This window comes from Carlito syrichta, unplaced genomic scaffold, assembly GCF_000164805.1.
Source record: "Carlito syrichta isolate Samal-C Ts95f unplaced genomic scaffold, Tarsius_syrichta-2.0.1 Scaffold316021, whole genome shotgun sequence".
In the NCBI taxonomy this organism is placed as follows: Eukaryota; Metazoa; Chordata; class Mammalia; order Primates; family Tarsiidae; genus Carlito; species Carlito syrichta.
Window position 1 is genome coordinate 33580 of NW_007260117.1, and position 10857 is coordinate 44436.

Genomic DNA, 10857 nt, shown 5'->3' on the forward strand with positions numbered 1-10857 from the left:
ATCAAAAAAAATCAGCCGGGCGTGGTAGCACGTGCCTGTAATTCCAGCTACTTGGAAGGCTGAGGTGGAAGGATCGCTGGAGCCCAGCAGGTCGAGGCTGCGGTGGCTGAGAGTGGCCACTGCACTCCAGTCTGGGCGACAGAGTGAGACTCCAAATTAAAAAATAAATAAATAAGAAAATTCTCATAATTTCAAAATCAATCTCTGCTAAATAGTAATCATCAGGAACAAAATCTATTTTATTAGAGGAGGAATATACACTAAGCTTTGTTACTGGTAATAAAATGTGTTAAAGTCAGAGACAACAGAGGAGGCTCTTGGAGAAACAACCAGAGTAGGAGGGAGTGACTGCATAGTTTTTACATTCTTTCAAGTAGACAAACAAAAGCTAATTATAGGGCCCAACTGAGATGTAAATTATACATACTCCACTCCCAGTTACCTTGATCATGAGCTCACCTCTTGTTATCGTGGTGAAGAAAGCTATATGCAGTGAAATAAATAAGGTGAAGCAATTCAGTCTACCTAGCTACACCTTATGGAATGTCTGAGGAGGAGTTTAAGAGACATTATTGCCTGATAGAGTAACTTTTCCAAAGGGCCCTAATTGTCCTACTAACACATAGTTGTGGCTGCTGTTTTGATCTTCTTATCCCTTGAATTGATCAAGAAGAGTTGAGCCTACCCTATTGAATGAACAAAGAAACAAAAAACTGAGAAGATGGAGGTTGCTCTAAGGAGAATTCAGGTGCTATTGGTTTAGCTCCAGAACAACTACATGCCATGAGAATATTAGGAACAAAGGAAAGAGGCTTTATTTTTTGAGATATGTTACTGTGAGCTACAAATTGAATCACCTTGAATGTTATTTGAGAGATTCGAGAAAATATTGAAATTCAAGGCCAGGCGCGGTGGCTCACGCCTTATAATCCCACACTTTGGGAGGCCGAGGTGAGAGGATTGCCTGAGCCCACAGGTTCAAGACCAGCCTGGGCAACTTGGTGAGACCTCATCTCTACAGTAAATGAAAAAATTAGCCAGGTGTGGTGGCACGTACCTGTAGTTCTAGCTACTTGGAAGACTGAAGGATCACCTGAGCCTGGCAGGTCAATGCTGCGGTGGCCGGGAGCATGCCACTGTACTCCAGCCTGGGTGACAGAGTGAGACTCCAACTCAAAAAAAAAAAGAAAAGAAAAGAAAATATTGAAATTCTTATATTACTGACATCTGTTTGCTGATCTGTACTTTGTAGTACCCAGAAAACACTGAATGTCATGGAGCCCAGTTTTTAATTGGATCAATCAGATTGCCTGTATCCTTGCTTCTGTTTCTGCTCCTACTTCTGTGCTTGTTTTCTTTCTGTCACTTTTTTACATGCTTGCATTTTCCTTTGCTTGTTTATTGTCCAAGTTTTCATTATCTAAGTCTCCACAGTGACAAAGTTGCATGTGAAAACAAAAGTCATCCTAACTTGAACCTGCTTACTATTGAAGTGGCTACTTATAAAATCAAGCCCTACACAAACATTACTATTTGTTTTATGCTCGGATCTGTTCCTGTTCCCTGGTCAACATCATTGATATCAGTCTAACTGATTGGTAAATAGTGTTAACATCTGACAACATAATGAAAATGGAGTAAAAATTAATTGCAAATATTACTAAACCAAACTTGCTTGCCTGGTGCAGCAAAGACAGACACTGACACCAAGATTTGCAATGAGAGAAAGAAGGGCATTTATTGCATGGTGCCCAGCAAGCCGACTTGAGCAGCTAGTGCATAAGACCCTAGCTCCCTGCTAGCTTACACATAAGAGTTTTTAAAGGGCAGGAGGCAGAGGTCATAGACAAAGTCTTACGTCAATCCTTGGAGGCTATACATTGGTTTAGCCCTAAGAAGTAGGCTACTTTGAACTAGGGGCTTACAGGTCATAGGTGGATTTAGAGATTTTTTGGATTGCAATGTGTTAAGGAAGCAAAGCTTTGTCTAAAAAACTTGGGGTCAGCAGAAAGGAATGTTAAGGTTTGGCCTGTGAACCTGACTCTCCAGGCGCTTCAGGAGGAAACTTAGAACAAAGAAGGACCATCAGAGTAAAGTCCTCAATTCTTCCTTATCTTAGGTCTGTGTGACAGCAGTTAGCATTTTCCATCTGATGGGAGTCCTGGTTTCTGAAAAATAACTCAGGTACATGTGTCAAGATGTTATCATTAGTTTCTATGGGGAACCAAACATCTTGTGACTCTAACTTACTTGGATGGGTATTATTTAAGCTATTATTACCCTGCTTATCAGGTTGCTTATTTACTTCTCAAGGTTAGCTAGGTACCTAGACTTTACCTTGAAGGGACTCAAGATTTTTCTTTTATTTCCATGCTTGAGGGTAACCTGATAGGCACCTAAGAGGGAATCCTTGCACTATCTCACAAAGTAAAATTTTAATCTTTACAAGAGATACAGGTTTTTTTTTTAATTGATTATTGTTAGAGAATTGGTTTATTGATTAAATAACTTACAAAGCCATTGACAAATGAAGATCTAGAAATTCTTCAGTTAACAGAAAATCAAAAGATGACAAAATAGGTCTTCTTGGACACAGTGATAATAGTATTATGCGACACAGAGAAATCCTCAGAGAAGTTGTAAGTTCTGAAATGATTTTGCAAAAGTAACTGTAAAAATGAACTTAGCACAGTGGCTCATGCCTATAATCCCAGCACTTTGGAGGCTGAGGCAGGAGAATAGCTTGAGGCTTGAGGTCAGGGGTTCAAGAACAGCCTGGGCAACATAGTGAGACCCATCTCTACAAAAAATTTAAAAATTAGGCTGGGTACTGTGGCTCATGCTTATAATCCCAACAGTTTGGGAGGCCAAGGTGAGAGGATTGCCTGAGCCCACAGGTTTGAGACCAGCCTGGGCAACCTCATCTCTACAATAAAGTAAAAAATTAGCAGGGCATGGTAGCATGCGCCTGTAGTTTTAGCTAGTTGGAAGGCTGAGGTGAAATCGCCTGAGCCCAGCAGAGCAAGGCTGCGGTGGCCATGAGCGTGCCACTGCACTCCAGCCTGAGCAACAGAGTGAGACTCCAACTCAAATAAATAAATAAAATTAGCTGGGTGTGGTGGCTCACGCCTGTAATCCCAGCACTTTGCGAGGCAGAGGTGAAAATTAGCTAGGCATGGTGGCACATACCTATAATCCTAGATACTTGGGAGGCTAAGACAGGAAGATCACCTGAGCCCTGGATTTTGAGGTTGTGGTGAGCTATGATTGTGCCACTGCACTCCAGCCTGTGTGACAAAGCAAGACCCTGTCTCAGAGAAAGAAAAGTAACTGCAAAATTGAAGCTGTCATATGGCATTTCTGCTGAATTTATCTGAAACACTGCAACACCCTCAAAAAAAACTAACAATTGATTCTTTATTATTTCAAGGATTCAAAAGAGGTTGTGATTATAAACAAAATTTTATTAAATAAGATAAAATGAATTTTATAATTTTTGTTTAGCTTTTTTAACTTTATTTATTTATTTATTTTAAATTTTTTTGTTTTTTGTTTTTTTGAAATGGAGTCTCACTCGCTGCCCAGACTGGAGTGCAGTGGCACACTCCCGGCCACCGCAGCCTCAATCTGCTGGGCTTCTGCAATCCTTCCACCTCAGCCTTCCAAGTAGCTGGAACTACAGGAGCACACTACCATGCCTGGTTAATTTTTGATTAATTGTAGAGATGAAGTCTCGCCAAGTTGCTCAGGCTGGTCTCGAACCCACAAACTGAGGCAATCCACTTCCCTCAGCCTCCCAAAATGCTGGGATCTGAGGCTGAGCCACCAAGCCTGACCTATTTTTTTTTTTTTTTAGTTGGAGTCTCTCTCTGTTGGCCAGGCTGGAGTGCAGTGGCACGCTCACAGTCACCGCAGCCTCGACCTGCTAGACTCAGGCTATCCTTCCTCCACAGCCTTCCAAGTAGCTGGAACTACAGGCACGTGTCACCACGCCCAGCTAATATTTTGATTTATTGTAGAGATGAGGTCTCACAAAGTTGCCCAGCCTGATCTGAACCCATGGACTCAGGCAGTCCTTTCACCTCGGTCTCCCAAAGTGCTGGGATTATAGGCATGAGCCAGGGCACCTAGCACACTTGTTTAACTTTTTTAAAGATAAATGCCAGTCATAACTTTTTATTTTTACTAGTAACTATGATATTTTTATTCCTCCCTTAAGCCAATTCTCAAACTTATGTTTTTGTTTTATTTAAATCTGGACAATAAATGGCAATATGAAGAGGAAAAAAATATAAATGAATTATTTTTTTGAGTAGAAGTCTCACTCTGTCACCCAGGCTGGAGTGCAGTGGCATGCTCACGGCCACTGCAGCCTCGACCTGCTGGGCTTAGACGATCCTTCTGCCTCAGCCTTTCAAGTAGCTGGAACTACAGGCATGCGCCACCATGCCTGCCTAATATTTTGATTTATTGTAGAGACAAGGTTGCTCAGGCTGGTCTCGAACCTGTTGGCTCAGGCAGTCCTCTCACCTCGGCCTCCCAAAGTCCTGGGATTATAGGCATGAGCCCCTGTACCTGGCTTTATAAATGTATTTATTACCACTTAACTGTACACTTAAATACTGTGAAGATGTTAAATCTGGCTAGGCATAGTGGCTCATGCCTGTAATCCCGCACTTTGGGAGGTGGAGGCGAGAAGATTGCCTGAGCTCAGGGGTTGGAGATCAGTCTGGGCAACATGGCGAGATCTCATCTCTAAGTAAATTTTAAAAAGTTAGCTGGATGTGGTGCCACACACCTCTAGTTCCAACTGCTTGGTAGGCTTAGGCAGAAGGATCACTTGAGCCCAGCAGGTCAAGGCTGCGGTGGCCTTGACCGCACCACTGCACTCAAGCCTGGGTGACAGAGTGAGACTCTGAAAGAAGCTGCTTAACTCTAGAAGACTATACCAAAAATTATATGGCTATACTTTATTTTCTGTTTTTTTGATTTTCTATCTGTCTTTTTTTATTGATGAATAGATGCTAGTCGTCGTTATTTTGCAGAATAAGTTCTCAAATATTTTCAGACCCTCCATATAAGTGGTTGAAAGAGCATTGTGTCTTATTCCACTCAGTATCAGACAAAAGTTATTTTTATCAACATCCTTTTATATTGGGGTTTAGAGGGTACAAGTAGTAGCTGAGCCATGGAGCAAAAGGAAATGCTCTAAAACACTTACGGATTTCAAAGAAATACATTGTTGAAAAAAGTCTCAGCAAGGAAAACTGAATATTCATTGTTGTTAGCTTAGAATGTTGCTGACCATTTAGAGGAACTCAGTAAATATTTGCTGAATGAATGGATTCTGAGTAGAGCCTAGCTTAAATATGTCTCCTTTATCTGCAGTGCCCACAGAAGCTTCCTATTTCACCAGTTCCAGAGTGGGAGGCAAACGAGGAATTATCAAGGAGCCCGCTGTTACGTTGCAGGGACCAGAAGATAATACTCTACTGTTTGAATCAAGATTTGAGAGTGGAAATCTGCAAAAAGCTGTCAGAGTGTGAGTAACAAGAAATTTCTCAAGGGAACGATAATTAGAGTGACTGAGAAGTATCTTCACAAATGATATTAGGAAGTAAAAGCATTTGCAAAAAATGAAAACTTGATGGGAAATGGTTATAAGGGTGAAGAAGAATGCAATAATTAGGACTCATATTTTTCCCCAGAATAAAACTTTATCAAAATTGTTTCTTCTGCTTATAAAACAAATTACAGCTCACTTAAAATTTATATTAGCAAAAACACATAACATAAATGGTCCTATAGTTCCCACATGCAGCAACTGTGTTTGGTCTATATGCCTTAATTTTTCTGTGTGTATACATAATATACATAAATTATATATTTTTTAAAATAAAAATTGAGACCAAGCACGGTGGTTCAAGCCTGTAATCCCAGCACTTTGTGTGGACTAGGCAAGAGAATTGCCTGAGCCGAGGGATTCAAGACCAGCCTGGGCAACTTGGTAAGACCTCGTTCTGCAATAAATCAAAAGCTTAGCTGGACATGGTAGCGTGCACCTGTAGTTCCAGCTACATGGAAGACTCCGGCAGAAGGATTGCCTAAGCCCAGCAGGTCAAGGCTGCGGTGGCTGAGAACATGCCACTGCACTCCAGCCTGGGCAACAGGGTGAGACTCCAACTCAAAAAAAAAATAACTAAATAAAAATTAAAAATTGGATAATGGTATGTGTACACATTGTTTTGCAGATTGTTTTCTTAATTAATTTTAGGCATTTTTCTATAGCAGTACCATAGATATACATTGCACTCCAGCCTGGACAACAGAGTAAGACTCCTACTCAAAAAATAAAATAGCATTGAGGTTTAAGTTTCCTCCACATTGGTAGTCTCTAGGATGGACATGCTAGCAGCCAGCAGAGGGCACTGGCTTCACTGCTGTTCATTGTGTTTCAGAGACATGTACTGCAGTGGTTAGAAACTGCTACACAGCACTCTAGAAAGATACCTTCTTGCTCACAGAACTTATAAACATCCTATATAGAAATGAATTTTGAGACTCCTCCTTCCCTTACCCAAACAAATGTTCCTTCCCCAAGTTCCTGCTAGTGTAATATGTGAGTTGGATGTCTAGGTCAATTAAATGAATGAGTTGTTTGATGCAGCAGTAAATGAATGTTTGATGCAGCAGGTTTTTCTGTTGCAAGAAGATCTGTTTTTACCAGAGAAAAACAATTATTTTCTCAAATTTATTTGTTGAGGGGAATGTGACCGATTCTGTTTCCTCATTACAGAGACACCTATGAGTATGAACTTACCTTGCGAACCGACCTCTACACAAACAAACATACTCAGTGGTTTTATTTTCGTGTTCAGAATACCAGAAAAGATACTACCTATCGCTTCACCATTGTCAACTTGCTAAAACCCAAGAGTCTTTATACTATAGGAATGAAGCCTCTCATGTACTCCCAGTCGGATGCCAACACCCACAACATTGGCTGGAGGAGAGAAGGAAATGAAATCAAGTACTATAAGAACAACATGGATGATGGACAGCAGCCTTTCTACTGTCTCACGTGGACCATTCGGTTTCCACATGATCAGGACACTTGCTTCTTCGCACACTTCTACCCATATACATACACGGATTTGCAATGCTACCTTCTGTCAGTGGCAAACAACCCCATCCAGTCTCAGTTCTGCAAGCTCCGTTCTTTATGCAGGAGCCTAGCAGGAAATACTGTCTATCTGCTCACCATCACCAACCCATCGGAGACCCCTCAAGAGGCAGCTGCAAAGAAAGCTGTGGTCTTGAGCGCCAGAGTCCATCCTGGAGAAAGTAATGGCTCCTGGATTATGAAAGGCTTTTTGGACTTCATCCTTAGCAACTCTCCAGATGCCCAGCTCCTCAGAGATATTTTTGTGTTCAAAGTGGTTCCCATGTTAAATCCAGATGGTGTGATTGTGGGAAATTACCGGTGTTCCTTGGCTGGAAGGGACTTGAACAGGCATTATAAAACCCTTCTGAAGAAATCTTTCCCTTGCATTTGGCACACCAGGAACATGATCAAAAGGTGAGACTGTATCTGTTGATCTTTCTGTGAACACTAGCATCACTAGCTCAAGATATCCCTATCTGATGGGGTATAAAGTCGCTTCTGTTATAAGAATGGAGTATGGTTTTGCAGACAGAGTTTTTACCAGTCTCTTTGCAGTCAAGCTGGTTTGTCGATTTTCAGATTTTTTTTTGAGTTGGAGTCTCACTCTCGCCCAGACTGGAGTGCAGTGGCCGCTCCCGGCCACCGCAGCCTCGACCTGCTGGGCTCCAGCGATCCTTCCGCCTCAGCCTTCCAAGTAGCCGGGATTACAGGCAGGCGCTACCACGCCCGGCTGATTTTTTTTTTTTATTTATTGTAGAGATGAGGTCTCACCGCCCAGGCGGGTCTCGAACCCACGGGCTCAGGCAATCCACTCATCTCAGCCTCCCAAAGGCGCGGGATTACAGGCTGAGCCACCGAGCCCAGCTGCTCAATTTTCAGATTTTTAACTTTTGTCTTTGGGTTGAAATTCAACATGCAAGTGAAACAACTGAATTGAGAAGGGGAGTTCATAGGTCTTCATGATGAGACTTGTGTAGTAATAATAGTGGTTAACAGTTAATCAATGCTTATGTGTAAAGTGACAGGTACTATGCTGGGTGCTTTAAAAATGTGATCCATTTGATCTTCACATTAAATGAATCATATGAGGTAGGCACAATCAATATCTCATGTTGTATGATAAATTGAGGACCAGAAAGGTTAAGTAACTTGCCTAAGTTCATACAGCTATTAAGTGACAGAGTAGACATTGAAACACAGACTCACCAGTAGCTTTTTGGCTCAGGCCTGTAATCCCAGAACTTTGAGAGGCGAAGGTGAGAGGATTGCCTAGCCCAGGGGTTCGAGACCAGCCTGGGCAACTTGGCAAGACCTCGTCTCTACAATAAATCAAAAATTAGCCAGGTGTGGTGGTACACGCCTGTGGTTCCAGGTACTTGGAAAGCTGAGGTGGAAGGATCGCCTGAGCCCAGCAGGTTGAGGCTATGATGGCCATGAGTGTGGCATTGCACTCCAGTCTAGACAACAGAGACTCTGACTCAATACACACATACATATAAATAAATAAATGCATACAAACATACTCACTCACTCACTCACTCTCTCTCTGGTTCCAGACTCTGAGTTCCTTATGTCATCTTATATTGCCTCTCATGGAGAGAGAATAACAAAATCAGTCAGCAGTTTTCGAGCCTATGTAAAAACATTGAAGACTATAGTATAATAGCAGCTACCTTAAATGAGCTTTTATTTATTTATTTATTTATTTATTTATTTTGAGTCGGCATCTCACTCTGTCGCTCAGGCTGGAGTGCAGAGGCATGCTCACAGCCACTGCAGCCTCGACGTGCTGGGTTTAGGTGGTCCTTCTGCCTTAGCCTTCCAAGTAGCTGGAACTACAGGTGTATACCACCATGCTGGGCTAATTTTTAAATCATTTTGTAGAGATGAGATCTCACTGTGTTGCCCAGGCTGGTCTCAAACTCTTGGGCTCAGGTAGTCCTCTCGCCTCATCCTCAAAGTGCTAGGATTACAGGCATGAACAACTGCACCAGCCTTTGTTATTTTTTTCTTTCCTGCAACTGCCCCAACTCTGCCTCATTCCCTCTCCTCATAGGTCTCTACACCAGGGTGGGCTTTTTCTCATCAGTTTTTTCCCCCACTTGCTTGTCAACTTAAACAAAGCCTATCCAATCAGAACTTTTAAACAAGTCCATTTCCATATCAGAACTTTTCCATTTTAAGTCCCTCTGACTGGCAGGGACAAGGCATGTTGTTGACATGTTTTCAGCAGTAGCTGAGGATGGAGATAGGGTCCACTGAAGGCCCTTGGAGCTGAGATTTTCTTAGGAAGGTGCCACAGCCCACGCAGCTGCCTTGAGGGTCCCGAGAGAGAACAGTAAGAGATTTAAGAAAAACACAGACATAAAGAAAAACTGGGGCCAGATGGGACACTTTCCTCTGATGGAGAAGTGACCCCAAACTAGCTTAGCATGTTTATTTTATAATCAGGCACAAGGGAAGTTGGAAGGGATTCAAGGTCTGTGAGGGAGCTATAACGGAATTATGTTGCTACCTAAAAGGCGAGCTGTTCCACAGTTACCTTGTTGTAGCTAAGGCTTTATCTGTACTGTGTGCACTGGATGTGTGGGCATCTGAGACACCGTTTCACGTAGCAGGCTGCATCCCTCGCAGCCTGCCTTTGGCTAGGATGCAGAGTTTCCAAGCAAAACCTTGCCTGCGAGCTTGGGGCCATTAAGCGAGACCTTGCCTTCGCTTGGGGCCTTTACTCTAGGCCTGCTACAGTGACCGTGCTTGTCTGCTCCCCACATTACATCCACTCCCGACAGGAAGGAAGATATCAACAGCTGTACTTACAGAAGAGACTCCTCCAAGTGACTTCTGATTATTTGCATGCATTTGGATGTCCACTGAGTCCTTTGTTTGCCCTCTTCAATAGACTTCTTGAAGAAAGAGAGGTTCTCTTGTACTGTGATTTCCATGGCCATAGCCGTAAGAATAATATCTTCTTGTATGGCTGTAATAACAACAATCGCAAGTACTGGCTTCATGAGCGAGTCTTCCCTTTAATGTTAAGCAAAAATGCACCAGACAAGGTAAGCACATAAAGTAATTTTCTAGCCTTGACTGAGGGACAAGGGAACTCACTGCTTCCTATTTGTAGTGTTTATTTGTTACTTTGTATCTCTTTTTATTATCTTTGGTAAATCCCAGAAACCTAACCTTCAAAAATTTAGAAAGGTGTGGCTTTAATTACGGTGTCAGGCAATTGCCTTGCTAAGCTGTGGTGTGGCATGTGCTCTTGGAGCTATGGCCAGGCCATGTTCCTGGCTTTGGCCCCCTCCCCACCTTGGGGAGGTGAGTCCCCTCTTTTTCTCTCTCTCTAATTTACTTCCTAAATAAACGATATTTTTCAATCTAAAAAAAAAAGAATTACTGTGTCCATCAGCTGATGAATAGATAAATAACATGTGATATGTCCACACAATGGGATGTCATTCAGCAATAGAAGGATTTAAGTACTGATACATCAGGACATGGGTGTACCTGAAATACGTTATGCCAAGTGAAAGGAGCCGGACACAGGAGACCACATATTATATGGCTCCATTATTTATTTATTTATTGGTTTATTTTTGAGTCGGAGTCTTACTCTGTCGCCCAGGCTGCAGTGCAGTGGCTGCTCCCGGCCGCCGCAGCCTCACCTGCTGGGCTCCGGCGATCCTTCCGCC

The 10857-nt window shown here is 42.5% G+C and overlaps 1 protein-coding gene across 5 annotated transcripts in view; it reads left to right on the forward strand.

Moving 5' to 3' along the window:
- The window catches only part of AGBL2 (ATP/GTP binding protein like 2), a 25332-nt gene extending 15016 nt beyond the window's left edge, over nt 1-10316 (forward strand). For all 5 annotated transcript variants that reach the window (XM_008073689.1, XM_021706794.1, XM_021706795.1 and 2 more), the window contains 3 exons: nt 5389-5542; nt 6797-7579; nt 10065-10316. In XM_008073689.1, the coding sequence (XP_008071880.1) occupies nt 5389-5542; nt 6797-7579; nt 10065-10233 (1106 nt within the window). In that variant the 3' untranslated portion in view covers nt 10234-10316. The remainder of the gene's footprint in view (nt 1-5388; nt 5543-6796; nt 7580-10064) is intronic.
- Nucleotides 10317-10857: the final 541 nt, after the last annotated feature.